We start from the raw sequence: 27,610 nt of genomic DNA, 5'->3' as shown, positions 1-27,610 counted from the left end.
TCCCAGCACTTTGGGAGGCCAAGGCGGGCGGATCACGAGGTCAGGAGATCGAGACCATCCCATCCTGGCCCACACAGTGATACCCTCTCTCTACTAAAAATACAAAAAACTAGCTGGGCGTGATGGCGGGCACCTGTAGTCCCAGCTACTCGGGAGGCTGAGGCAGGAGAATGGCATAAACCCGGGAGGCGGAGCTTGCAGTGAGCCGAGAATGCGCCACTGCACTCCAGCCTGGGCGACAGAGCGAGACTCCGTCTCAAAAAAAAACAAAAACAAAAACAAAAACAAAAAACCAGCACTGCAACAACTATTCTTATTCATTAATCCGTGAAAATATCTTATTAAGATGAGTTCCTAGAGTTGAAACTAAGGCAACAATTCGGCAGTGTTGCCAAAGTTCACAATGCCAAACTGCCCTTCCAAAAGCTCACTACAGTTTGTGCTTCTTCCAGCAGTGGGCAAGAATCTGGTTTTCTCTGTTTTTTAGGCTTCATCAAATCTCTTAGTCAAAAAGTGGTATCTTACTGTATTTTACTTTGAAGCCCTTTGTTTTGCAGAGAAGTGTAATGCATCTTCATGGATATTAATTTTTTTCAATTTTGCTTTTATGAGTTGCCTCTTCACATTCTCTCTTTTTTTTAAATAGGTAAATGGTTTTCTATGGATTGGTTTCTTAAGAATTTTTATTGATTGGAATATTAACCCTTTAACTGTTATTAATTTTATTTTTTTTTTTTTTTTTTTTTTTTTTTTTTGAGACGGAGTCTCGCGCTGTCACCCAGGCTGGAGTGCAGTGGCCGGATCTCAGCTCACTGCAAGCTCCGCCTCCCGGGTTCACGCCATTCTCCTGCCTCCGCCTCCCGAGTAGCTGGGACTACAGGCGTCCGCCACCTCGGCCGGCTAGTTTTTTGTATTTTTTAGTAGAGACGGGGTTTCACCGTGTTAACCAGGATGGTCTCGATCTCCTGACCTCGTGATCCGCCCGTCTCGGCCTCCCAAAGTGCTGGGATTACAGGCTTGAGCCACCGCGCCCGGCCCTGTTATTAATTTTATTGACATATAAAAGCTAGTGAATTAAAGTGAAACACTCTTTCCTTTTTTGCTACCAAAGTCTAGTAACAATAAAAAATTCTATTAACATATTAACAATAAAAAATAAACAAAGAACTTACTTCTTTAAACTCCGCTTTTAAAACAGCATGTCCCAAAGTAGTTTGCCACTGAAGTTTTCGACCACTGTGCTTTCCAAGATAAAATGCCTTAAATACTTCCTGAAGTTTAACCATCTGTCAGGCATAGGAGAACAACAAAATCATGCCACACGCCATCCATCTCAATAGCCCCACATTCAATGCAGAGTTTTACAACTTGTCACAGCTGAATTAAAAGGTCAGCTCTATATTCTGATACTTTCTGGATTCCATCATCTGTAAAAATATCCTCAATCCTTGCACTTTGGGGCTTCCCAGTGTCAATGAGATAATGCTTGCACTGGTGTTTCATGGTACAGACCAGCTGTATTCCGTGGTCTCTGCCCACACTCAGGCTTGCTGGGGCCAGTGGCACAGAGTGAAGACTGGAGCTGACAAGAAAAAGGTGTCTGAGGCCAGATCCTGTGTCTCAGCCCGGCCATGCCCTGCCCTGGCCTCAGCTGGTGTTCCCTGCAATGAGCGGGGCTCCTGCTTCCTCATCTGTGAAGGGTGACACCACCATCCCTTGTGCTGCACTGTGCAGGGGCTGATGGCAACTGACAAACAACTGACTTGTGCTGGCCTGCACAGAAAGGACAGCACAAGTCAGTTGTTTTTATGATTAGCTTCTGGGTGAATTTCTTTCGTTTTCTGGAACATAGGCTTGCTCTATCAGCCAGGTTGTGGTGCGATCCGAGCTCACTGCAGGCTGGACCTCCCAGGTGCAAGTGATCCACTTGCCTCAGTGTCCTGAGTAGCTGGGACTACAGGCTACAGGTACATGACACCATGCCTGTTGATTGATTTTTTTTTTTTTAATAGAGACAGTTATGCTGCCCAGGCTGGTCCTGAACTCCTGGTTCCAAGCGTTTCCCCTGCCTCGGCCTCCCAAAGCTCTGGAATTACACTTTGCCTGGCCTTGAGTGAATTTCTTACATTTTCCAAACTTTCTACTGATCCTTAACAATTGTGGTTGTTGCATTTTCAAGTTCCCAGCATTCAGTGCACCAGCCCTACCCACAGCCCGGATCCTGCTCCTGCTTCCTGGATGCCTCTCAGGGGCAGGCTGTGCGTGACTCTCCCGTGCGCGGTGCTTTCCCTGACTTCTGCGTGCCCTTCCTGGTCCGTCATACCCTCCACTCTTCAGTTTGATCCTGTCTGGTGTCCACTGCACCTGGGCTCTCCAACGAGTCTGTGCTGCGCCCGGGAGGGTTCATCAGTTTCCGCCTCAGGAGATCATCTCTGGACAGCCCAGGGCGTGGCTCCCCCTACTCTCATCCACTCCGCAAATGCCAGTGCTCCAGGACTCGGTATCCACCTACACGCCTTGTATGAGTCCATTCTTTCACCGCTATTAAGAAATACCTGGGCCGGGCGCGGTGGCTCAAGCCTGTAATCCCAGCACTTTGGGAGGCCGAGACGGGCGGATCACGAGGTCAGGAGATCGAGACCATCCTGGCTAACACAGTGAAACCCCGTCTCTACTAAAAAATACAAAAAAATAGCCGGGCGAGGTGGCAGGCGCCTGTAGTCCCAGCTACTCGGGAGGCTGAGGCAGGAGAATGGTGCAAACCCGGGAGGCGGAGCTTGCAGTGAGCTGAGATCCAGCCACTGCACTCCAGCCTGGGCGATGGAGCCAGACTCCGTCTCAAAAAAAAAAAAAAAAAAAAAGAAAAAAAAAAGAAAAGAAATACCTGACACCGGGTAATTTATAAAGAAGGAAGGTTTAACTGGCTCACAGTTTTGCAGGCTGTACAAGTAGCTTGGCTGGGGAGGCCTCAGGAAACTTTTAATAATGGCAGAAGGCAAGGGAAAAAAGCAGGCACATCTTCACATGACCGGAGCAGGAAGAGAGAGAGAAGGGGGAGGTGCTACACACTTTTAAACAACCAGATCTCATGAGAACTCACTCACTACCATGAGCACAGCAAGGGGGAAATCTGCCCCATGATCTGGTCGCTTCCCACCAGGGCCTCGCCCAACAGTGGGGATTACAATTCCATATGAGATTTGGGCAGGAACACAAATCCAAACCCATCGCTCCTCTCCCACACGCTCACCATTCCGTGTCTTTGGACGGCTTCCAAAGACCGTGGGACAAAGAAAGCATGAAATTCTAACCTCTGGTCTCACAGCCCTGGCCTCTGCCCCTCACATCCCCCAGGCCCAGTTCAGCCCATCATTCCACCGTCTTTCAAACCTTCTCATCCCCCCAGACTTTCACACATGTGGTTTCTTCTGCTGGATCCCATATCCCATCTTCCTCATGAAACCCACTCATTTCCAGAACCGCCTCCTCAGAGAAGCCTTCTCTGACACCCTCGTAGCTCTACCGGCCTCTGTAGCACAGAGTGAATGTGGACTCCGGACAGGGGCTCACAGGGCAGGGCCTCCGGCTCTCTGGCTCTCCATTGCGCACTGAGCGTGGCACCAGCAGGTGCTGCATAAATGCCTGCTGCTCTCTAGACTTCACGTGCCCTTTTAGTTTCTCTGTGTTTCTGTCTAAGCTGTGCCCTGTCAGAAATTCCTGCCAACCTCACCTACACCTGCTTGGCAATCTCCTGTTCATGCTTCAAAACTCAGCCCAAGAGTCACCTTTCGATGAAACCACACGTATACATCACCTGATGCACCTATTCCCCATCTTCAACAACACCAAATCCCAGGCGTGATATCATTTCATTTGTAGGTATTTCTGTGTATCTCTAAAGGACGAAACTCTTTCACTCTTTCAGGAAATACATCTACTAAGGTATTACCATAGCTAAATAAAACTCAATAATGTGATAAGCCTCTTCTTTTTCTTTTTGCCTTGAGAAGTACCATGGTTTGTGATAAACCTCTTAATGCATATCTTCCCTAAAAATCATCTCCTTGGGATTCATTCCTAGGACTGGATCAGTATTAATGATGATCATTATAATCACAATGCTATCGTTTGGCTACTATGTGCCAGCTACCATTCCAGGCCCAAAATGGGTCAAAGACTGAAACATACGAGCTAAAACTATAAAACTTTTGGGAGAATACATAGTGGTATTTTATTTTCTTTTTTTGAGACAGGGTCTCGGGTCTCACTCTGCTGCCCAGGATGGAGCGCAGTGGCTCGATCAGAGCTCACTGCAGCCTTAACCTCCCAGGCTCAAGCAATCCTGTCACCTCAAACCTCTTGAGTGGCTGGGTCTGTAGGCGGGCACCACCACACGAGGCTAATTTGTCTATTTTTTGTAGAGATGGGGTTTTACCATGTTGTCTAGGCTGCTCCTAACTCCTGGGCTCAAGTGATCCTTGGCTTCCCAAAGTGCTGGGATTACAGGTGTGAGGCACTGCACTCACCTCCTCAATTTTTTGTGGTCTTGATTTGGCAACAATTTCTCAGCTATGACACCAAAAGTAACAAAAGAGAAAATAAATGTGATTTTACCATAATTAAAAAATTTTATAGAAAGCACACTATCAAGAAAGTAAAAAGATAACCCACAGAATGGGAGAAAATAGTTACAAATCACAGATCTGATAAGGATCTAGCATCTGGAATACAAAGAGCTCTTATAGCTTAATAACAAGAGATAAACAGCCCAGTTAAAAAGTAGGCAAAGCACGTGAACAGACATTTCTCCAAATAAGAATACACAGATGGTCAATCAGGACATGAAATGATGCTCAACATCAACAGTCATCAGGGAAATGCAAACCACGGCAAGAGACTAGCTCATACGGACAGGGATGGCGACAACGAAAGAGGCCGATCACAGGTGTAGGTGAGAAGGTGCGAAGCTCTCGTGATTGCTAACTGGGATAAAAGCTGCTGCAACCGCTGAGGGAAACAGTCCGGCAATTCCTCAGTAACTTAAACTTCAAGTTCCTGCATGGCCCAGCAGTTCCACTCCCAGGTACATACCCCAAAAGAAGTGACCGTAGGTGTTCAAACTAAAACTTGTACACCCATGTTCACAGCAGCATGATTCACAGCGGCCAAAAGGTGGAAATAACCCAAATGCCCAATATTTGGTGAATGGAGAAACGCCATGTGACCTATCGATACACTGTGATGTTATTCAGCCAGAAAAGGAATAATGCGCTGACGTATGGTACAGCACGGATGGACTTTGAAAACAGCATGCTAAGTGGAAGAAGCCAGACACAAAAGTTCACATATTGTGTGATTCCATTTCTGTGAAATATCGAATGGAGGCAAATCCATACAGACAGGAAGCAGAGTGGTTGCCGGGATCTGCAGGAGAGCAAATGATGTAGGCATGTCAAAGAGCAAAGAAGCCAGTGTAAGGGTGGCCCACGGACCACATATGGGACAATTTAAGCATCAAAATAAGTATAAAAATTAAGAATCCATGAGTTCATAATGATATAAAGAGAGAGAAATAAATACGTAAATAAAGGGGGTGGAAAGAAGGGCTCTTCCTTAGAACGCCAACTTCTAAATACAGAGAAATGATAGAGCTGGAAAAAAGTCCCCATTCACCAAAGTAAAAATCAATTCAGGCAGGAATCGCCACACAGGTGACAGCTGGATGAGGATTAAGATGTTTACATAGTCTTGAAATGTCTCCTCACAGATTCCTTAGTGATTACAAAAGGAAAAACACTACCGATACCTTGGAGAAACCAGCTAGCACCTTATCAGAAGGATTCTATCGCATGTCACCAAGATACTGGGGCACATGGTCTTGCGCACCTCCTGCCAGGATCCTGATGGGGACACGGGGCATCTGGCTGGACCTGCCCAACCTGAACCTACTCACAAGGAGCATCGAAGACTGCCTGGGTCCTGGGCTCAGCTGGGTACCAGAAAAACACCACAAAGGACATACCTGAGACAACCAACAGAAATGGGGTGAAAGTATTACATCGGGGTGAATGTCCTCATTTGACAGGTGCTTATGTTCTTGGGAAATAGCCAGTAGAATTTTTTTTTTTTTTTGAGATGGAATCTCTCTCTGTCACCCAGACTGGAGTGCAGTGGCGTGATCTCCACTCACTGCAAGCTCCACCTCCCGGGTTCACGCCATTCTCCTGCCTCAGCCTCCCGTGTAGCTGAGACTACAGGCACCCGCCACCGCGCCAGGCTAATTTTTGTATTTTTAGTAGAGACGGGGTTTCACCATGTTAGCTAGGATGGTCTCAATCTTCTGAGCTCATGATCTGCCCGTCTCGGCCTCCCAAAGTGCTGGGATTACAGGCGTGAGCCACCGCGCCCGGTCAAATATTAAGGGAAAAGGGAACGGTGCAGGAGCACAAACATCTGTGGAGAGAGGAAGGGACAGCACCATGTGGCCAATGTGGAAAGCAGGCTGCCTGGCTTTCTTTGAGCAGGAGTCCTGCACATGTTCTCTAAGTCTGGCTAGGATGCCTCAGAAGCAAGGTCTCTCACTCACCTTCTCCCACCCCACCACCTTCTCCACCAAAGTTCTCCTGGAATGAGAACTCCTCTTCCCCAAGGCAGGACAGAGAAAACTCAAACCCCTCTTGCCCAAAGCCAGCCATAAAGCCTGGAGATACTACTCTATCCTTCTCCTGCCCTTCTGTGTAGGATCTGGACATTAAGAAGTTCTCTGACCTACCTTGCTGATAGTTAAGTCATAAGATGTCGTTCCAGATGTGTCTTGCCTACACCTGAGAGGAAAGAGCACTGCCCAGTGAGGACAAGAAGAATCTGGACAGACAGGCCTTACTGGTTTCCCCACTACTCTACTACTGTTAGATGGTACCCTTCTGTCCACATTGGTAAGAGTCTGGGTGTCTGTTCCCTCTAAGTCTCACGGTGAACTGTGATCCACAGTGTTGGAGGTGGGGCCTGGTGGGAGGTGTTTGGGTCATGGGGGTGGATCCCACATGAATGGCCTGGCGCCCTCCCTGCGGTAATGAGTTCCCATGAGATCTGATTGTTAAGGAGTCTGGGACATTCCCTCACTGCCTGTTACGCCCTCTCTCCAGCCTACTCCCCCTTTGCCTTCAACCTTGAGTGAAAGCTTCCTGGGACCTCATCAGAAGTTGCGCAGACACGGGGGCCATGCTTGTACAGCCTGCAGAACTGTAAGCCAATGACACCTCTTTTCTTTACAAATTACCCAGCCTCAGGTAACTCCTTTATAGCAATGCAAAACAGACTAACCCACCTATTTCTACATGGCTGCCCATTCTTTATCAACCCTAAGTATAACAACGGACAGTCTTCCCTGGGTCTTTGGTCGTCACTTCTGAAGCCTGCTGTGTTAAATAAAACTTAGATTAAATAAATTTGTTATGGTTTTCTCCTAATTTGTCTTTTGTTAAAGGAGCATTGGCCATGACCCTTATGACTGGTAAGAAAAGGAATCACACTGTCCAACCACTGTAGCTGTGAGTCTTTCTTCCCTTCTCAGCTGAGGAAATCATTATTCAGCTTGACTTGAGATCAGGCTTAAGGGACGCCTTTTCCAGGAAGTCTTCCATGATTCCAGGCTGGTCTCAGCCCTTCCCTCTCCCTGGTATTACAATGAACGGTGCATGTATTGTATCTCCTGCTGATTTTCACTTCGCTGAGCACAGAATTCTACCTCCGGTGTGCAAACTCTCCACTAAAGGGCTTAGTGTAGCTAAAGTAGTGGCTGACAAGGAAAGTCCTAAATAATGCCGTTCCTAAGACTTCAGCACTGTCTACAATGGAAAGAAAGACAACTAGACAAGAACTGCAGCTCAACAAGCCATAACTTCCAAAACGAGTGCCTGTGCTCATGGGCCCCGCAGGTCAGCAGGTGGACACAGGCTGCACTGGGAGGAGACACAGAGGGCGACAAAAGTTGTCGCTTTCTAATGTGGATATACGAGCACTTTTGATTTCGGACTAAGTGGGCTATTTTTAAAAACTCCCCATTAAACAATTCTTGAAGGCGACATATCTGTGCTTGGTAAGGGCATGACAGCGGGAGCAGGCAGCACGCCTTCCGCACACTTACTTCTGGGGTTAAGTGCACTTCCATGGGCGTGTACGTTGGCCAGTAGCCCATTGTGAGTATGTTCACTGTGAGGTCTATAGGGCCTGAGTCACTCTGATTCTGCATATGCTAAAAACAGAGAAATCCAAGACAAAAGTTTTGAGAAAGTAATAAAACATAATTAACCTAAGACAAAATAAACCGTGTAATTTTCAATATAAAGTTTCAGCTGCTTCAGAATTTATCTCAGTCCCCAGAATGTATTCCGTGAAATCCAATGCCTCACTGGGACTGCCTTTTTCCCTTCTTCAGGTGTCACCACCAGACTCACTGAAATCAAATTCTTGCCACACATTTAAAGCTTCTTTTTCTTCTCCTTTTAAAATTTACTTGGGAAACATTAATAGTGTAATTTTTTTCTTACACAGTTTCGAGTGAGATTCATTTTTTCTATCTAATCTATTGAATCTACCTACTTTATCTATTTATCTACTTATGACAAGGTACTGCTATCTCTATCTGTCTATGTGCGTACTTATCTATCCACCCATTCACGACAAGGTCTCACTCTGCTGCCCAGGCTGGAATGCAGTGGTGCAGTCACGGCTCACTGCGGCCTCAAATTCCTGGGCTCAAGTCATCTTCTCACCTTCAGCCTCACCCCAGTAGCTAGGACTACCTGCTCATTCGAAACATTTTTCTTTTGTAGAGACAGGGTCTCGCTATGTTGATCAGGGTAGTTTTGAACTTCTGGCCTCAAGAAAGCCTCTTGCCTCTGCCTCCCAAAGTGCTGGGGTTACAGGCATGAGCCACCACATAAACAGATACTCTTAAAAAACCTGCTTTACCTGAAGAAACACGACTCACCTGCTTAAAATGAACCATGATGTCCTTCGAAAGCTCCATGTCCTTGAACATGCCTTCCAGCTTGCTGGTGAAGGCTGCACCACACTCTGGACACAGCGAAGGAGGGAGTGAGATCAGGGCAACACACGGGACAGCAACCGTCAGTTAGAGGGGAGAAGCCCAGGCCCCACACGCTTACCATGCTTGAGCTTTGACAACATAGACTTTTCAGCATCGACTGAGGCACTTTTCCCAACAAGGAGTCTTTTTGCCAAATCTTTTTTATAAAATGCTTCAAAGACATCTTTACCTATTTATAACCAGATGAGAATAATCAAGACATCAGAGAGTTGATAAGCAAATGTTAAACTTCAACTGCTGAAAACCCTTAAAAGAGTTCATTCTAATGCAAACTGGATCTACTGATACTGACATTCTCATGTTAAACCTCCTTTGAGAAAGCAGGGCCTGTGTTTACACCTCTTGAATACGCAGCATTTTCTGAGTCTCACCGTGGATGAACCTGAACAGGATCATGATCTTGTCCAACGTCCGCTCCAGCTCCTCGTCTGTGGCTTCTTTGTTGCCTGCTCTTAACTTTGAATCCACATGCTTTGCTGTGAGCATAAATATAGTAAACACTCTAAATCAGAAAAAAGAGCATCTTCAATTTCTATAAGCAACAATGTACAGGAACATTCTGGAACCTTCCCAAAATGACTATAAGACAAAAAAGCAAATATCTGATTTTCTAAGATAAGTATTTCTCAAGTCACGTGAGAGTAAATACTTCCCAAAATTTTAACAAAGCCAGGACTGAATGTTTAAAGCAGGATTAAATATCTTTCTTATCTCTAAATGCAATCTCTGAATTTCAAAATAAAATGGGTTCAGTAAACACATGCTCAGGTTTCAGGACGTGACTGCCCTGGACGCTGGAGTGCCCATTTCTAGGATCTGGTGTCATGAACTCAGAGGAGACTTTCTCAAAGAGAAAGACTTTCTCAGGGCATCCAAGGCAGCAACGCAGGGTAAAAGCATTTCTACTCGGGCTTCCTGTTTCTGAGGCTGCACAAGCCATCGTAAGGTGGTTCGGGAGGGAGGATCAAAGTGCCCACGTGATGGCGGAACTCACGACTTCCAGAAGCCCAAATTCCCAAGAGCTCAACATTCCTTTTCTTTAGAGAAACCACAATGATACAGAGGTATAAAAGTCAAAGCAAACTGCCTCCTGAATTCCTTCTGTTGCGTTTGTTAGTTTTTTTCTTTTCAAAATTTTGTAACAGAATATTTTGAACACACAGAAACGTAGACAACTGCACAATAAGCTCCATGTTCCATCTTCCACTTCAGCAGTAATCAACAATCTAGTATCATCTATTACAGTTCTCTTTGCCCCCTTTCTCCTTCAAATTAAAAAATTTTACTGACTAAAGAAAGCCTATGAGAAAGCCCATGAATTCTGAAATACATTTTGATATTATTGTGAAAAAATTGTAAAACTTAAAAACAGTATTTTAAAATATGCTATCTTTTGAGATCTCATCTGGTTTTATCCTATTTTAATACTGATTAGAGGATACAAAGATGGTGATCTCCCTTCTTTGGCGAAGTCAAGCGTCACTTCTTTTCTAAATTCCTCCTTCATCTTCCCTTAAGGAAATGCCCTCCTCCACCCATGCATGCAGGTGTGTCAGTTTTTAAACGTGTGTCCTAATAAGACTTGATAAAAACGTTTTCCACACACCCCTTGAGCAGCTTGAACATTTTGGTTGATTGTGCCTTATTTTCCCACATTAAAAAATTGTCTAGAAATGGGTGAGACCGTCTCAAAAAAAAAAAAAAAAAAAAAAAAAGAAAATATTTTTCTACCGATTAGTTCTGCAGGCTTGTTGGGTCTCTTATTAATGAACGTCTCAAAGGACTCCTTCATCAGGTTGACGAACCGCTCGTTCTTCTGGAAGCAGACCTCGATCACGTGGTCCACCTTGTCCTTGAAGTCCAACAGGTCTTGGACCATGTCTTTATCTTTCTCAGGATTGATGACGATCGCTGTCCCAAAAGTCTACAAAAGCAAATCAATACCAACTCAGCAATACGTTTATAATACCAAACAATATTTTTCCTGCTATCATATAATCAGGATAGTTTAATACAAATTACTCTTAGTAGTAAGCAATAACTTTAAAAGTTTCACAAATTGAATTCACATCTCAAAAATTAAGTGAATATACTTTTTGATTTATTTTTTAAGGCAGGGCCTCACTCTGTAGCCGAGGCTGGAGTGCGGTGGTACAATCACGGTTCACCGCAGCCTCGACCTCCCAAGCTCAAGCAATCCTCCCACCTCAGCCTCCTGAGTAGTTGGTGCTACAGGCTCAGGTCAGCACATCTGGCCAATCTTTTTAAAGTTTTGTAGAGACGCGGTCATGCTGCCCAGGCTGGTCTCGAACTCCTGGCCTCAAGCAACCCTCCCACTGTGATTTCCTGAAGTGCTGGGTTTACAGGCATGAGCCCTGTGCTTGATGTGAATATACAATTAAACACATTATTAATGCCTTGTTTTTACGATTCTGTTTCTGAGAGAACTTACAAATGACTGGGAAAATGTCCATTGCTTTTAAAAGAATGTTTATGTGTAAGTTCCTCCAAGACAAGGTAATTCTTATTAATTAAATATACCTCTTGGGACTTCTTAGCTAGTTTTCTTTCTCCATCACTTCAAATAATGAAAAGCTCATTTTTTAAGTTTGTATTTTTTTTTTATTTGAGACAGAGTCTTGCTTTGTCACCAGGCTAGAGTGCAGTGGCATGATTTTGGCTCACTGCAACCTCCTCCTGCCGCTTCAAGTGATTCTCCCAGGTAGCTGGGACTACAGGTGCACACCACTACACCCGGCAAAGTTTTGTACTTTTAGTAGAGTCGGGGGTTTCATCATGTTGGCCAGGATGGTCTCGATCTCTTGATCTCATGATCCGCCCGCCTTGGCCTCCCAAAGTGGTAGGATTGCAGGCGTGAGCCACTGCGCCCAGCCTAGTTTGTTTTTTTAATTAAAAAATGTTATATTAAACATTCCTAAAAGTGTGTGGCACTAAAAAAGTTAACTATTTGATGACATAAACTACATTTGCTCAAGAGGAACTGAATACAATTATTGGATTTAAAAAATGTGTCTCAATACAATGCACACGTGCACTCACATGTCACACACACACACGAGGTAGCTGGCCGGTGGAAAGATGCCAACAGAAGGCTGGGCGCAGTGGCTCATGCCTGTAATCCCAGCACTTTGGGAGGCCGAGGCGGGTGGATCACGAGGTCCAGAATTCAAGATCAGCCTGGACAATATGGTGAAACCCCGTCTCTACTAAAAATACAAAAATTAGCTGGGTGTGGTGGCGGGAGCCTGTAATCCCAGCTACTCAGGAGGCTGAGGCAGGGAAATGCTTGAACCCAGGAGGCAGAGGTTGCAATGAGCTGAGATCATGCCACGGCACTCCAGCCTGGATGACAGAGCGAGACTCTGTCTCAAAAAAAAAAAAAAAAAAAAAAAAAGATGCCAACAGAAAGGGCACAGCTTTACTTTGACAACGGCATGTGGAGTTGAATGGAAACCACTATTTTGTTATAGCATAACTGCTTACTGCTGACACTCAGGGGTGACGGTCACTCACTGATTTTTATTACCCAGACTGGAAACTGCAAAGGTGAACTTTTCCTAGTTTTTTAGCACATATTCTCATCCCCTGAAGACTGTCTCACTGGCAAAAAACCTAAATCTTCAGTAGCTTTATGGCCAATTTAGTGTGACTCAGTTGTAACTTCCAATTCAACGTCGCTGTACAAGACCTTGTGGGGAGAGCTGCTAGGTGTGCCGGCTTTGCATAGCTGGACTGATACGTGACTTGAGGTCTGATTATTCCATAAAGCAGCACGTAAGTGTTCATTTATCTTTTTTACTTAATGGAAATCTTATGAGATAATGAAAGTGCTGCATAATAGTAAAAATAGCAAAGCAATCCCAGTATCTTTGTTTTCCATAGTTTCCTCCAATGGCAAGTTTGCAAAACTACAGAACAGTATCTCAACCGGGATACTGACACTGATAACCCCCCAGGTCTTTTTCAGATGGCCCAGTTGACTTGTAACTCATCTGGGTGTGCACATCTAGACCTCGGCCAAAACCCCAACAGTTCCTGCAGAAGGCTACCTCCTGGGGCCTTTTATAACCACACACCCCGCTCCATCCCTACACCCTGGTAACTTTTCATCTGTCCTCCATTTCCAAATTTTGCCATTTCCAGAATGTTATGCAATAACATGTTAAGTATCTGCGATTGGCTTTTTTTTTTTTTCTCTCAGCGTAATTCTCTGGAAATTTTATCTATCTTTTCATTCTGGGATCTAAGAATAGTCACCAGCAAGCACACACACAGACTCCTGGTAAACGCTCACCATTTAAGCTGGAAAATTCATGCAACTGGCACACGCTGAAAACACGAGTTATCTGTGAAGGGGCCCTGATGTTTGCCTCAGTTCTCCTGTTTCTGTAAGGGGCATCTGGAGAATGGCTTCTCATTATAGAGGGTCTTCAGTAGGTTTCTTGGGCTGGGCAACACTGGCACTCTGGGCAGGCGATTCTCTGTGGTGAGGGCTGCCTCGTGCATTCAGGAGCACCCCGGGGCTGCCCAGCAGAGCAAGCAGTGCCCTCTCTGTTCAGACAGCCACAAACGTCTCCACACATCAACAAGTGTCCCCTTGGTGGGGTGGTGCCCTGGGCCGAGAGCCCCTAGTCTTCAGGGAGGTCCTATGTCAGCACCGAGGGGCTGTTCTCCTGGGCAGGACACGTGAAAACTCAGGGTACTGCCCAAGAAGCCACTCTATGACGGGTTAGATTGGGCTTGTCAGGGATGCCAAAGAAATGCTTTCGAAACATGAAAGCGAAAGTTTAAGTAACAAATCCTAAATTTGGTCTGTTAAGAAATAAAGTCTATAAAGCTACCTAATATGCCAAATAGATAATAGTTCTCACTGAGCTAAGGGCATGAGGAGATCTTGTCTGACAAGCAGATTTACAAAAATGATTACTTTCAGAAAAATCATGATTTAGAATTAAACCAATATTTACGCTGATGAAGAAGAGCAAAACTGTTGATCTTTAAGTTATACTTTCTACCTGGATGGTGCTAATCACTGCTGGTGTTATCTTAAAAAGCAAATTCACACTGGTGATGGGGAAGCAGATGGAACACTACCATCCACCCTATCATCTATGATGAAAATGCCAACCGGCCCTCCAGCAGCCCAGTTCCCTTTGTCAGGGCACTGGGTGTTCTCAGGAGGGGCTCTGCTCCCTGCAGGAAACGCCCGCGCCTGTGGCCTCGAAACCCCACCAGTACCTTGATGTACTCGCTCCAGTGCTGCAGCAGCGCCTGCTGCCCGCCCCTAACCCGGCTGAACAGCTGGTACATCTGCGCGAGGTCCGGCACTCTGTTCTCGTCCAGTAAGTGGTCAAGCCCTGAGATGTGCAGTACACGTCAGCAGAGTACAGCATGGGCAGCATTAACAACAATAACTCAACTAGAATACAGCGTGCAGGGTAAGAACGCCAATACACCGCTTAGAAACTGGGCGGCTCTACACATCACTGCCTGTATATGAGAAGGTTGATCTGGTTAAATATCTGAGATGGATCCTATTAGGTGAACCTCATTTTTTCTGAGTATGTTGGAAGATGTATTATTTACTTCTTCATGTCACTGAAGCCCTCTTATTTCACTAAAGTTAGCAAGTCAGAAAATCCAGTTTACACCAACTATTTAACCTGGGAGGTTCATGTTCCCAATATACTTCTAATTTAGTCCATCAGCCAGACAATGTAAAAGGACAAGCTATCAAATCTAATTTATAGTGGATTAAATTTATTCACACCTAAACTATAAGAGAAAAATATCATCAGATATTTTGAAGTATTTAACACAGCATTTAAAAAAGTTTTCAGTGTTTTAGATTTTTAATGTTTATAAGGGTTTTCTAAAACCATACCTCAATTAGAAAAACTCTCATAGATTTTCTAAATACTTGCTTTATGGTAACTATTGAGAGGCAGCCAGGTTAGAGCACAAAACAGTGAACAGTCATCCAATTCACAAAGTCTCAGATTCTGCCCACAATGGGCCCGATGTCCACACAAATGAGGTGGTTTAAAGATGTGTGCAAACATACGGTGGGGCTGTAATTACAATTCTTTTTTTTTTTTTTTTTTTTTTGAGACGGAGTCTCGCTCTGTCGCCCAGGCTGGAGTGCAGTGGCGCGATCTCGGCTCACTACAAGCTCCGCCTCCAGGGTTCACGCCATTCTCCTGCCTCAGCCTCCCGAGTAGCTGGGACTACAGGCGCCGCCACCTCGCCCGGCTAGTTTTTTTTTTTTTGTATTTTTTAGTAGACACGGGGTTTCACCGTGTTAGCCAGGATGGTCTCGATCTCCTGACCTCGTGATCCGCCCGTCTCGGCCTCCCAAAGTGCTGGGATTACAGGCTTGAGCCACCGCGCCCGGCCTACAATTCTTACCTAGAGTTCCAAATGTTTATTTCTCTCAGTTACATTCTGATCTACTGACACAAACTTTTTGTACTTTATCTTACTAAAACCCATGTCTTTTTTTTTTTTTTTTTTTTTGAGGCGGAGTCTCGCTCTGTCGCCCAGGCTGGAGTGCAGTGGCCGGATCTCAGCTCACTGCAACCTCCGCCTCCCCGGTTCACGCCATTCTCCTGCCTCAGCCTCCGGAGTAGCTGGGACCACAGGCGCCCGCCACCTCGCCCGGCTAGTTTTTTGTATTTTTTAGTAGAGACGGGGTTTCACTGGGTTAGCCAGGATGGTCTTGATCTCCTGACCTTGTGATCCGCCCGTCTCGGCCTCCCAAAGTGCTGGGATTACAGGCTTGAGCCACCACACCCGGCCCTAAAACCCATGTCTTAAGAATTCAAAAAATGTAACTTTTTAATTTTTAAAATACTTCTAATACAATTTAGAGTAAGCTTTTACATATATAATATACCATTTTCTTTAAATAATTTTGCTCAACAAAGTATGTACTGGAATAATTTATGTAAATTTCTACTATTTACTTGAAATCTTTTTTCTTTTTCTTATTTTTTGAGACGGAGTCTCGCTCTGTCGCCCAGGCTGGAGTGCAGTGGCGCAATCTCGGCTCACTGCAAGCTCTGCCTCCGGGGTTCACGCCATTCTCCTGCCTCAGCCTCCCGAGTAGCTGGGACCACAGGCGCCCGCCACCGCTCCCGGCTAGTTTTTTGTATTTTTTAGTAGAGACGGGGTTTCACCGTGTTAGCCAGGATGGTCTCGATCTCCCGACCTCGTGATCCACCCGTCTCGGCCTCCCAACGTGCTGGGATTACAGGTGTGAGCCACTGCGCCCGGCCTTTTCTTTCTTTTTTTTTGAACGGAGTCTTGCTCTGCCACCCAGGCTGGAGTGCAGTGGCCGGATCTCAGCTCACTGCAAGCTCTGCCTCCCGGGTTTACGCCATTCTCCTGCCTCAGCCTCCCGAGTAGCTGGGACCACAGGCGCCGCCACCTCACCCGGCTAATTTTTTGTATTTTTTAGTAGAGACGGGGTTTCACCGGGTTAGCTAGGATGGTCTTGATCTCCTGACCTTGTGATCCGCCCGTCTCGGCCTCCCAAAGTGCTGGGATTACAGGCTTGAGCCACCGCACCCAGCTCTTTTTTTTTTTTTTTTGAGACAGGCTCTGTCGCTCTGTCACTCAGGCTTTTTTCTTTTTTTTTTTCTCTTTTTTTGAGACAGGGTCTCTAGTTCTGCCGCCCAGGCTTTTGTAGTTTTGTAGGCTCAACCTCCTGGGCCAAAGTGATCCTCCCACCTCAGCCTCCTGAGTAGTTGGTACCCTAGGCATGCACCACCTGTGGCTTTAAAAATTTTTTTAATTTTATTTTTTTGGTGGAGACAGGGTTTCTCTTTGTTGTCCAGGCTGGTCTTGAATTCCTGGGCCAAAGTGATACTTGGGCCTCCCAAAGTGCTGATGTCACAGGTATGGGCCACCATGCCTGGCCTTTTTTCTTATAAAGTGACTCCTTTCAAAAAAACGCCTGACACAAATTCTGAATGCATTTGTTTTTAGGCGGATAGGTGAAACTACACCAGCTGTGTAGGTTTCAGTACGGAATAAGCAGAAAAACCATAATCAGATTGGACCCATGGCTCTCAACTTACAAGCAATGTGATTTCAGGCACCAATATCTGGCTGTTTTAAGCCCTGGTTTTCTTATTTATAGAAAGGGGATAATGATTTCACAGAATCATTTTAAAAGATATTTACATCAAGTGTAGCTGTTTGTAACAGGAGATGCTCAATCATGTTAATTCTCCTCCCTTTTGGTTTTGTTCTGGCTGCACTTGTTTTAAGGATCTCATTAGCCATAATGCCATTATCTGACAACGTAGAACCCAAACCAGAATATATGTGAATAACATTTAGGGCATTCTCAAAATTAAACTTGAAGGTTTCCAACGGCTTGAAAAAATCTCGTATTTTCCAAATACATTAAAATGACTTTTAGAAGGTAACATTGTTTCAAACAGTAACACTGAAATATCACAATAAGTACTAAAGTGTTATAAAGGTTAGACTGCTCATTATAATTTCCACAGAATTTAGCACACTTTGAAGCCTAGAAATAAAAGCAATAAAACAAAGATCGAGGTGAAGACATCAGCATCCATTTTAAAGGTGCAGGCTGCTAGAAGCCATCTTCCTGCTGTGGCCAGCACGCGGGGAGAAGTGGACGTTAAGGCCGTCCAGTCAGCACAAGAACACATGCTCTTCTCCTCCAGAAAATCAGGAGAAAAGTGTGCTCTGCTTAAGCAGACCACCTAGGCGATAGTTCATCTGACACTAAGATGCACGAAGTCCACAGGTGAGGGAAGCCTCACGAAAATCTAACAGCCTGAACAGCTCCCTGAGTCGCCTACACCCGAGTGTGCGTGGAGAACGGCCGGACACATGCAATGAGTCCCTCAGGGAGCTGCATCAGGCTCGCTGCACCCAGGTTTCAGCATGTGTGTGATACAGAAGGCCCCGGGCCTTCCCGCCACTGGGGTTTTAGCAGTGAATGTAGTTCCCCTAGGTGCCTTCCCTTCTTTCTCTGATTTTTTTTCTCCTGTGGATGGCTAACATGTTCATTAGAAAAGAAGTTTAATGACGGTCTTATGAAAATAACAAACATCCTAACATTGCTATTTGTAATGCTCCCTTTACTTTCCTAATGAATTAAGGATAACTGTTCAGTTTAATTTGCACAACAACTAGGAAATCTACCTTTCTGAAGAATTGCTGTTAAATGTTCTCCTAACAGCTGTTTCTCCACACAAGCAATCAGTGGTTTCCTACATAAGGCAAAGAGAATAAGCATTAGAAATAAAGTTTAGAGACTGGTTCTCTGTAAAAGATGGGGGCATTTGTCTATGACAGATGCAGTCTAGAGGCAATCAGAAACGGAAGGTTAAGAGCATTTCCTCATGCAAATGGACGACTCCTGTTGCTAATAACTCTGAAGGAAGCACTTTCTAAAAACCCCCTACTGGACAGCACAAACAGGCTCACGGGCAGGCCCAGGGAAGCAGGGACCCATCTGCTTTATTCCAAGGATTGCTAATTTCAGCCATCTTCCCAAGCCTTCATTTCTAGTTTATAAAGAACGTTTTAACCTACCATCTTATGGAGAAGGGCAGAGCCGACATTCCGCCTCCTGCTTCCCACACGAGCAGAAAGGGCTCAGGGAGGCTGTGTGTGACCTGCATACCCTGGTTGTGGGGCTTCGCTGTGGCTGCTGCTCTCTCCACCATCTCCCCTGGACTTCCCTGGCTGCTGCTTCCTAGTCTCCTGGGGGCTGCTTTTCTGCTCCCAGTTGGATGGAAGCACAACATGGCCCCTGAGCCACCCTGTCTGGCTTGAGATTTTGGATTTCCCACAGCCTCCTCCAACTCCACACGTCGGAGTGACCACATCTCTTCTCCTGCGCGCTCTGTTTTCGTGCTGGATTCTGTCATAATCCTGTCTCTTTCCTTCATCCGGCCTGCCCCTTTCCTTACCTTGCTGAGTCCAGTTCTGCACATTGTATCATTTTCATCTCCCTTCCTGTTTTCTCTGCTGAGTCCTACCAAGTCCTGTTCTGCACATCTGTACATTTTATCATTCCCTACTGGGGCCCAGTTCTGCACACTGTATCATTTTCTTTTTCTTTTTTTTGAGATGGAGTCTCCCTCTGCTACCCAGGCTGGAGTGCAGTGGCGCGATCTTGGCTCACTGCAAGCTCCGCCTCCCGGATTCACGCCATTCTCCTGCCTCAGCCTCCCGTGTAGCTGGGACTACAGGCCCCCGCCACCATGCCCGGCTAATTTTTTGTATTTTTACTAGAGATGGGGTTTCACTGGGTTAGCCAGGATGATCTCGATCTCCTGACCTCGTGATCCACCCACCTCAGCCTCCCAAAGTGCTGGGATTACAGGTGTGAGCCACCGCACCCGGCTGCACACTGTATCATTTTCACTTCTCTCCCTTGCTGTCCCCTCTGCCCCTGTTCTTGCCTCCCATCACACGGACATTCTGTGCCTGACACGCACACTCACATAATCTCAACCTTTTTGGTTCCCTAGCTACTCATCAACCTCAGGTTTGCAGGAAAAAAACATTAGAAGAAAAGAGAAAATTGTGTGACAGCACCATAAATAAAATTAAAGCGATATAAAATGAGTGCACAATCAAAACAGCCTAATATTCAGTGATACTCCGTTAACATAAATAGCCCATCTCAAAACTCAAAGATGCCAAGTATCTCAGCAAGATTTACTCCCTTTAGACAATAACTTATGACAAGGCACTAGATAAAAACTGTAATTTGTAAATGCCAAATAAGGACAAATAACAAAGTAAAATATGCTAGGTGCAAAAATACTCTTAGTGCTGAATGAACTGACAGAGACACCCTTTATTTCAATAACCAGCCAGGAGAACCCTCCAGCCGTGGTGAAGACATGAATGCTCGGTGAGCGATCGGTACTTACTGTGTGCCGTGGTCCAAGTAAGTGATCACTCTGTCTCCTTCTTCCTCTAAACGTTTACTTACATGGTTAAGATATTCTGGAACCTTCCAAACAAAACAAACGTATCAGTAACAAAAAGACTGTCAACATTATCCAAGAGATTGAAATTTTATTTTCCTTATATGCAATTTTTAAGAAAAGCAGAATATGTATTCAAGCCAAATATTAACACAGATTAACAGGGAGGGAGAGGTAGGATGCAAGTGTGTTGGGGGGACATGGAGAAAGGATTGAGATTAACATCCATCCTAGAACAGGGCCCAGGCTGCACTTCTCTTTCGTCCCTGCTCACCACTAAGTTTTGGGGTCTGTGCACACCCTCCTCCCATCCCCAGGGCCCACAGGGAGCTGAGCAGCACTTGGTAGGAGGGTGAGGTGCTAAATGGCAACCCTGCCCCGCACAGATGGGTCAGCAAAAGCAAGTCAACAAGCTGGCTGTTCATCTGGGGACACCAAACAACATGGTGGCAGGAGACCTCAAAGTACACCTATGTTTCCCAAGACAGTGCAGGAAAGGCCTGAGGCTCTGCCGGGGTAGCTGCAGCCGGGCTCAGTATCTGACATGAAACTTCCTCTCCAAAGCCAGAATGAAGGAACCAATGGCCAGGGTCAATTCTGGGCAGTAGCACGTGCCATTTGGGTGACAGTCTATGGGGCAGGTTCCTTTATGATTTTGCTCTGGTATCTGGAAAAGTGGTTAAGTTTTTTTGGGTTCCTATTACTACTATATGTTTTTTCACATGGCTTTTTTTGGGAAAATTTTTTGCAGTGCTTCACACAAATAAAAAATTTTATCATTTGTATTTATTTTTCATTTTTAAGGTGTATGTTTTTATCATTTTCCTTAAATTTGAGTTATTTTACTTATTTCAGAAACGATCTGACAGATTTTTACTTGTGGGGGGAGGGCAATAGTTTCTAAGTTAACATAAACTAAATTCTTAGTATACTAAGGATGAAGTTCATTACTGGGGATTCTGGCAAGACTGCAGCTTTCAGAAGATTTTCAATGAAACATCTGTGTGTGTGTGAAAAGGCAAACACGAGGAAAGTCCTCCCAGATGCTCATCTGCAGAAACGAAGCCAGGGGATTCGGAAGCATCCGATCATCTCACCTCTCTTTCCTGCATTAACCTTTGGCCTTCGGCAGCATATAAGCAGTTAGTCTCTTCCAAAAATTTCAGTTCAAATGAATCTTTATACACCTAAGAAATGAGCAGAGTTATTGACCAATTTCAGTAAAGGAAACTACCTTTTCAAGGGCTAACAAATCCCAGTTTCTGATGGGGCAGGCTGCCATGACCTGAACTTGGAGCTGCCTGTGGCCACCCAGCCGGCCAGCTGCACTGTCCTTCCCAAAACGGCCAGGCAGACCCTCTTCTGTTCTTTTCCTACGGTGCCTTGGGGTCACATTGCACTAAAGAACTTCACCCTTTGTCTTTTGTGTGTGTTGCTAACATTCTCCCCGAGTATGTCATCTGGTTTTGTCTGTTTGTGGTATATTTTCCATGAAAAAGGCGCATTTTACGTAGTGATATTGATCCATCTTCCCTTTTGTGGCACCTGGTGTGGTGTTGGCTTGAGAGCCATTCCCCTCCTAGGGATTTTAAAGACTCTTCTATCTTCAACAAACACTTTTATGATTTCATTGTTTAACATCTTTGGTACAACCATTTATTCTGGTGCAAGTAGCTGGGCAGGTACCCGGGTACCTTCTGCACAGGCAGCACTCACCTGCAGGTCGGACAGCATGCCCAGCAGGCTCCGCAGCAGGCTCCGGTCCACGGCCTCGCCGCTCCTCTCGTGCTCGATCAGCAGCAGGATTCCATCAATAGTTTTACTTTGAACCATTTTATCACTAATAATATGGGTTCTAAACAGTTCTAATCCCATATCCCTGTACAGACAGTAAGAAACAATACATTTTAGTTTCGCTTTTTAGAAGTTATGGGTGTTATCTCCAGCTATGCTACTCAATATCATCCAAAAAATGTGAAGTAGCTAATTCTCTACATCTAGGTGCCAACAATTTCTTTTTAAAAACTTCTGTTTTTCGGCCAGTCTAGTGTGCCTTGTCTGCTCCATGTCCCTGGAGATACTGCTAGGCCAAGCATGCCACTGACAACAAAATTGGTATCACATAATCTGCTGGCAGAAGCCCGGGGTTCTTGCCACCTTCCTGGTGAGTGACTGGAGATGCTCAGTCGGGCACCACGACCCTGCCTGCCCCACCTGCCCTGCCTGCCACCATCTGCAACAGCCCTCAGGGTACACTCTCTTCCCAATATCCTCTGCGGAGCACATCCCAGCAGCTTCCCTTCTCCAAGCCCTGGGAGCTCTCCTACCAAATGTTTGCTGCTTTCCCAAGAAGAGAAGGTGACACACGGCTTTCAGAGTTCATCGCAGTCCTCAGCTCACGGCCTGAGGAATGTTACGAAGATGTTTCAGCTGCCAGTGACTGTCCACAAAACCCATGTTGGGGGTTCTGTGCTTTGCTTCAACACTCCTGCTGCCCCCAATGGCCAAGTACTCCATTAAGGAGGGGCCAAAAATACAGATGCTGGGCTCCAGCCAGAAATCCTGAACTGGCACCTCAGGGCAGGAGTGGTGCTGGTGGTGGCAGCAGCAGTAATACAGTGGTGGGCAGGTGGTGGCGGTGACGGCAGCAGTAATGGTGGGTGGATAGTGGTGGCAGTAGAAACAGTGGTAGGTGGGTGTTGGCGGTGGCAGTAATAATAATATGAATTATGGTGGCAGTGGTGGCAGCAGCCGCAGCGGTGGGTGCCACAGAGGCGTGCAGAGGGCCCTGGGAGTCACTCGGTGGCGGAGACACGCACTGCCCTTGACTGCCCACCACACCGCCACAGGCATCCTGTCGCTCCCAGGCCTGCTGCACACCAGGTCTTCTGTGCACTTCACCACAGCAGGGGCAGGAAGGTGCAATGGCCAGACTTCTGGCTCGAGGCAGCTGCCTGGGTTTGAATCTTGGCCCTACTACTTGCTAGCTGTGTGACCCTGGGCAAGAAGCTTCACGTCTCTGTGCCTTTCCTTCCTTAGCTGTAAAATGAGGCTCAAATGCTATTAGCTCCTGCCTGTGAAGCCCTTCGGGCAGTGCCAGGCAGGTAGCCAGTGCTTAGAAAGGCTCAGGTCTCCACTTCTGTGACTCTCCACCCTGCCACAGGGATCTTCTCTTCAAAACCACCACCTCAGCTGAAAACCCTTCAGGGCCCTCATCAGCTCCACCCCTCCCCACCCGCCCAGGCCCCACACGGGCTTCTTCCGGTCATGCTGCTGTCCTAGCCATCAGCGGCAGGAGATACTCGGCTTTGAACTTACTGCTTCCTTCCTTCTACTCTTTCTTTTTTTTTTTTGAGACGGAGTCTCGCTCTGTCGCCCAGGCTGGAGTGCAGTGGCGCGATCTCGGCTCACTGTAAGCTCTGCCTCCGGGGTTCACGCCATTCTCCTGCCTCAGCCTCCCGAGTAGCTGGGACCACAGGCGCCACCACCTCGCCCGGCTAATTTTTTGTGTTTTTAGTAGAGATGGGGTTTCACCGTGTTAGCCAGGATGGTCTCGATCTCCTGACCTTGTGATCCGCCCGTCTCGGCCTCCCAAAGTGCTGGGATTACAGGCTTGAGCCACCGCGCCCGGCCCTACTCTTTCTTTCTTAGCTGCCTGACCACCCTTGCTCATTCTCCAAAGCACAGGCCAAGGTTGACCCTCAGCCCTCCTCCCCATCCCAGAGATGGATAATGTCCTCACCACGCATTGCCCACACACACCTCAACCAGGATTCTTGTTGTACTGATGCTCACATTCGGGTTTTTAGCCTCTTGTGGTAGACTGGAGGTGGTATCATTTATTCTATTCTATAAATGATGTTTGTAGTTTGTATGACGGTTATGGTATACACTATGTTTACAAATTAAGAGTTTAGTGTTGGGCATGGTGGTTCACACAAGTAATTCCAGCACTTTGGGAGGCTGAGGTGGGAGGATTGCTTGAGGCCAGGGGTTTGAGACCAGCCTGGGCAACATAGTGAGATCCTGGCTCTACAAAAAAATTTTTAGAAGTTAGTTGGATGTGGTGGTGCGTGCCTATAGTCCCAGCTACAGGGGAGGCCAAGGCAGGAGGATCACTTGAGCCCAGGAGTTTGAGGCTGCAGTGAGTTATGACTGCACCACTGCACTCCAGCCTGGGTAACAGAGTGAGACCCTGTCTCTAAAAATAATAATAATAATTTTTGAAAAGCATTTAGACTATGGGCTGGACAATCCAGGTAGGGCAAGTTATTTCAACTTACGTGCCTTAGTTTGTATAAAAGGGGAGTTACAATGGCCACGTCATAGAGCTGCTCTAGGGATTAAATACATTAGTAGGAAACAGTCCTTTGCACAGAGTAAATGCTAAATAAGCTACTATGATCACTTTTATTATCTCCATTGTTTCCCGGAACACAGGCTGTCCTTTCTGTCAGCGTCTGCCTTCTCATAGACTACGTGGATGTCTGCTAGGAGATGTGTGGGGGTTCCACCAGGAAGTCAGAGGGACAAATGGCATTAAGGGAGCTTCAACAAGGACAGGGTGTCCAAAATTGCACAGATATTGTATAAAATAAGGACAAAAAAGGCTTGCTGGATTTGGTAACTTGCAGGTCACTGACATCTCAGACAAGAGCAATCTCTACATGCCGAAGGCAGAAATCACACTGCCTTGGGTCAGTGTGCCCAGTGGGTGGGGGTAGGAAAAGCAGGCACATTTTAAAGAACTTGGGTTTAAAGGTCATGAGAAGGCACAACATCACTTTTATGTTTGAATGTGAGAAGAATGAAACACTCCATTAACAGAGAACAAGACCAATTAGACGGTGAACAGAGAACAAGACAAATCGGACGGTGAGACGGACACAGCTTTTGTCCAAGGTCGGCTTGCAGGAGGCGGCAGGACTCAGCACATGGAGTGGTCACAGGACACATGGGGGTCAGCAGATGACATGCAGGGGTCAGTGGCCGTGAATGCTGCTGAGGAGGGGCCCCAGAACCCCTAGTGTATACAGTCCCCGAAAGATGACGGATGATGAGTGCTGTCTATGTGCTCAGGAGGCCAGGAGGCTGAGCAAGCCATTCCACAGGGGCCACGCAGCCTCAGGGCTATGACCCCATGGGCAGCAGGCAGTCTCTCAGAGTTTCGACTGCAGTGCTGGAAAGAGCTGCTCCAGGCTCAAACTCCAGTTGTCAGAGAGAAACCAAGGCCCTCTGTTTCCACCCTCATGACCAAAGTCAGCCGCCTGTCCCAGCTTCCTGCTCTACTCCTCGCTGCTGGCCAGGCACCTGGTGTTTCAAGGCTAAGACCCACCTGGACTCCTACGTTCACATTAATGATTTTGGATGAAGAAAGGAAGGCACAAGTAATCACACACACTTTACCATCTTAGCCTGCCGAAGACACAAATGGGACGGAAGGCATCAGCCGCAGCGAAGACGCAGCTCTGCCCTGTGAGGACACTCACCAGATGGAGGGCAGCGTGGAGTTCTGCAGCACATAGGTGCGGTCCAAGAACAGGAAGATGCTTCTAATCATGATCTGACCAGCAGAAAGAAGAACCATTTACTCATGAATTCTACTAGCAGAATATTCAACATCAGGCCTTTTGGACTCCATGCTAGCTGTCTCAAATCCAACAACTGTTTCCTGATGGAAAGATGCTGTCCACCATGGTCCTCATGTTTGATTTTTTTCCCTAAAGTTAATTGTGTTCCCTTGGTATGTGATTTCCATCTCTTTAATATCGTAAATCTGATTGTAGGAATTTTTTTTTTTTTTTTTCCTGAGACGGAGTCTCGCTCTGCCGCCCAGGCTGGAGTGCAGTGGCCGGATCTCAGCTCACTGCAAGCTCCACCTCCCGGGTTCACGCCGTTCTCCTGCCTCAGCCTCCCGAGTAGCTGGGACTACAGGCGCCTGCCACCTCGCCCGGCTAGTTTTCTGTATTTTTTAGTAGAGATGGGGTTTCACCGTGTCGGCCAGGATGGTCTCGATCTCCTGACCTCGTGATCCGCCCGTCTCGGCCTCCCAAAGTGCTGGGATTACAGGCTTGAGCCACCGCGCCCGGCCTGATTGTAGGAATTTTAACACACTTAGCCTAAAACGGTATCCTTTTTTTTTTTTTTTTTTTAAAGAGATCCTGTGTTCAGGCAAAGCCTAAAGGATATCTTTTAAATTTGGTCATTTTTTGACTGACGTGGTACATCTTACTTGATTAGGGAGATGCACTAAGCTTTTAAAACCCGAGTTCCTATTACATGATGAGGCTCCTGGACGTGTGTCTCTGACTCTGAGTTACGAGCGGAGTGAGGGGACGCGGGATGATGCACTGGGCCTGTCCTATGCTCCTACCACGGAGCCCACCACCTGGCCGGGGAGACGTGTGGACACATCTCACTCAAACCTTCCCAAAGACACTCCGCGGGCTCTAGCAGCTGCCAGGTACCTGGCCCAGAAAAGAAACACACCCATCGTCTCCTACTTGTCTCATTTAGAAAACGAAAGATTTCAACCTATTTAGGAAAGCTATTAATACGGTCTTTTCTCGCACTTAAGTAATTAACAGCCAGCTCACACCAAAATGTACACATGAAGTCAAGTCAAAGCTAAGACATCTACAAAGCCTAAGATGTTGGTTGTGCAGTTACAGTAAAGCCCTGGGATTCAGGCTTGATTTTCTGGAGTAAGTTGTGCTTAAAGAGACATTTAGAGACCCACTCAGGCATTTAAGAATCCTGTCACCACTGTGGACCTGAAGGCCAAGAGGGTCAGCAGTGCCCTCCCACAAGAGCTGAGTTCACCTTCCCTGCTTTTCTCATTGTGCTGTTCACCCATAGCACTGAACACAGACAGAACTTCTACGTCTCAGCTCTCAATCACGTGGGTGAGGGAAGATGGATGAAGTCATGTTTTGATAAAAACATTGCTTACCATTTGTCTGCAGTGGTCCTGCCAGCATGTATTAATCTTCTTTAAGAATAAAACACTATCTAGTGAGTCTGTACAGACCTGCTAAGGAAAACTTTAAAAAATGCTGGCCAATTTAATTATTACAATTTTTTTTTCTTTTTTTGAGGTGGAGTCTTGCTCTGTCGCCCAGGCTGGAGTGCACTGGCGCGATCTCAGCTCACTGCAGCGCAGCCTCTGCCTCCCAGGTTCAAACGATTCTCCTGCCTCAGCCTCCTGAGTAGCTGGGATTATAGGCATGCGCCACCAAGCCCAGCTAATTTTTTGTATTTTTAGTAGAGACAGGGTTTCACCATGTTGGTCAGGCTGATCTTGAACTCCTGACCTTGTGATCCACTGGCCTCAGCCTCCCACAGTGCTGGGATTACAGGCATGAGCCACCGCACCTGGCCATTATTACAATTTTAACCCCTTAATTTCAGCTGCTTTCTCCACCGAATACTACACATCATTTAGTAATCGGAATACTGAAAGAATATTAGTCTTGAATGTTCATGTCCC

The 27,610-nt window shown here is 46.3% G+C and overlaps 1 protein-coding gene across 3 annotated transcripts in view; it reads right to left on the bottom strand.

The window, feature by feature from the left end:
• The window catches only part of CUL4A (cullin 4A), a 57,446-nt gene that overhangs the window by 11,428 nt on the left and 18,408 nt on the right, over window positions 1–27,610 (bottom strand). For all 3 annotated transcript variants that reach the window (XM_077974086.1, XM_077974087.1, XM_028837365.2), the window contains exons 4-16: window positions 27,074–27,143; window positions 25,611–25,684; window positions 21,838–22,000; window positions 21,219–21,308; window positions 20,065–20,147; window positions 18,320–18,387; window positions 14,372–14,490; window positions 10,844–11,036; window positions 9,484–9,588; window positions 9,171–9,281; window positions 8,993–9,078; window positions 8,147–8,254; window positions 1,173–1,286 (exon numbers count right to left, since the gene is read on the bottom strand). In XM_077974086.1, the coding sequence (XP_077830212.1) occupies window positions 1,173–1,286; window positions 8,147–8,254; window positions 8,993–9,078; window positions 9,171–9,281; window positions 9,484–9,588; window positions 10,844–11,036; window positions 14,372–14,490; window positions 18,320–18,387; window positions 20,065–20,147; window positions 21,219–21,308; window positions 21,838–22,000; window positions 25,611–25,684; window positions 27,074–27,143 (1,384 nt within the window). The remainder of the gene's footprint in view (window positions 1–1,172; window positions 1,287–8,146; window positions 8,255–8,992; window positions 9,079–9,170; window positions 9,282–9,483; window positions 9,589–10,843; window positions 11,037–14,371; window positions 14,491–18,319; window positions 18,388–20,064; window positions 20,148–21,218; window positions 21,309–21,837; window positions 22,001–25,610; window positions 25,685–27,073; window positions 27,144–27,610) is intronic.

The sequence above is a fragment of the Macaca mulatta genome, chromosome 17 (assembly GCF_049350105.2).
Source record: "Macaca mulatta isolate MMU2019108-1 chromosome 17, T2T-MMU8v2.0, whole genome shotgun sequence".
NCBI lineage: Eukaryota > Metazoa > Chordata > Mammalia > Primates > Cercopithecidae > Macaca > Macaca mulatta.
The sequence above is the reverse complement of the archived record's forward strand: the minus strand, read 5'-3'. Positions and strand labels throughout refer to the sequence as shown.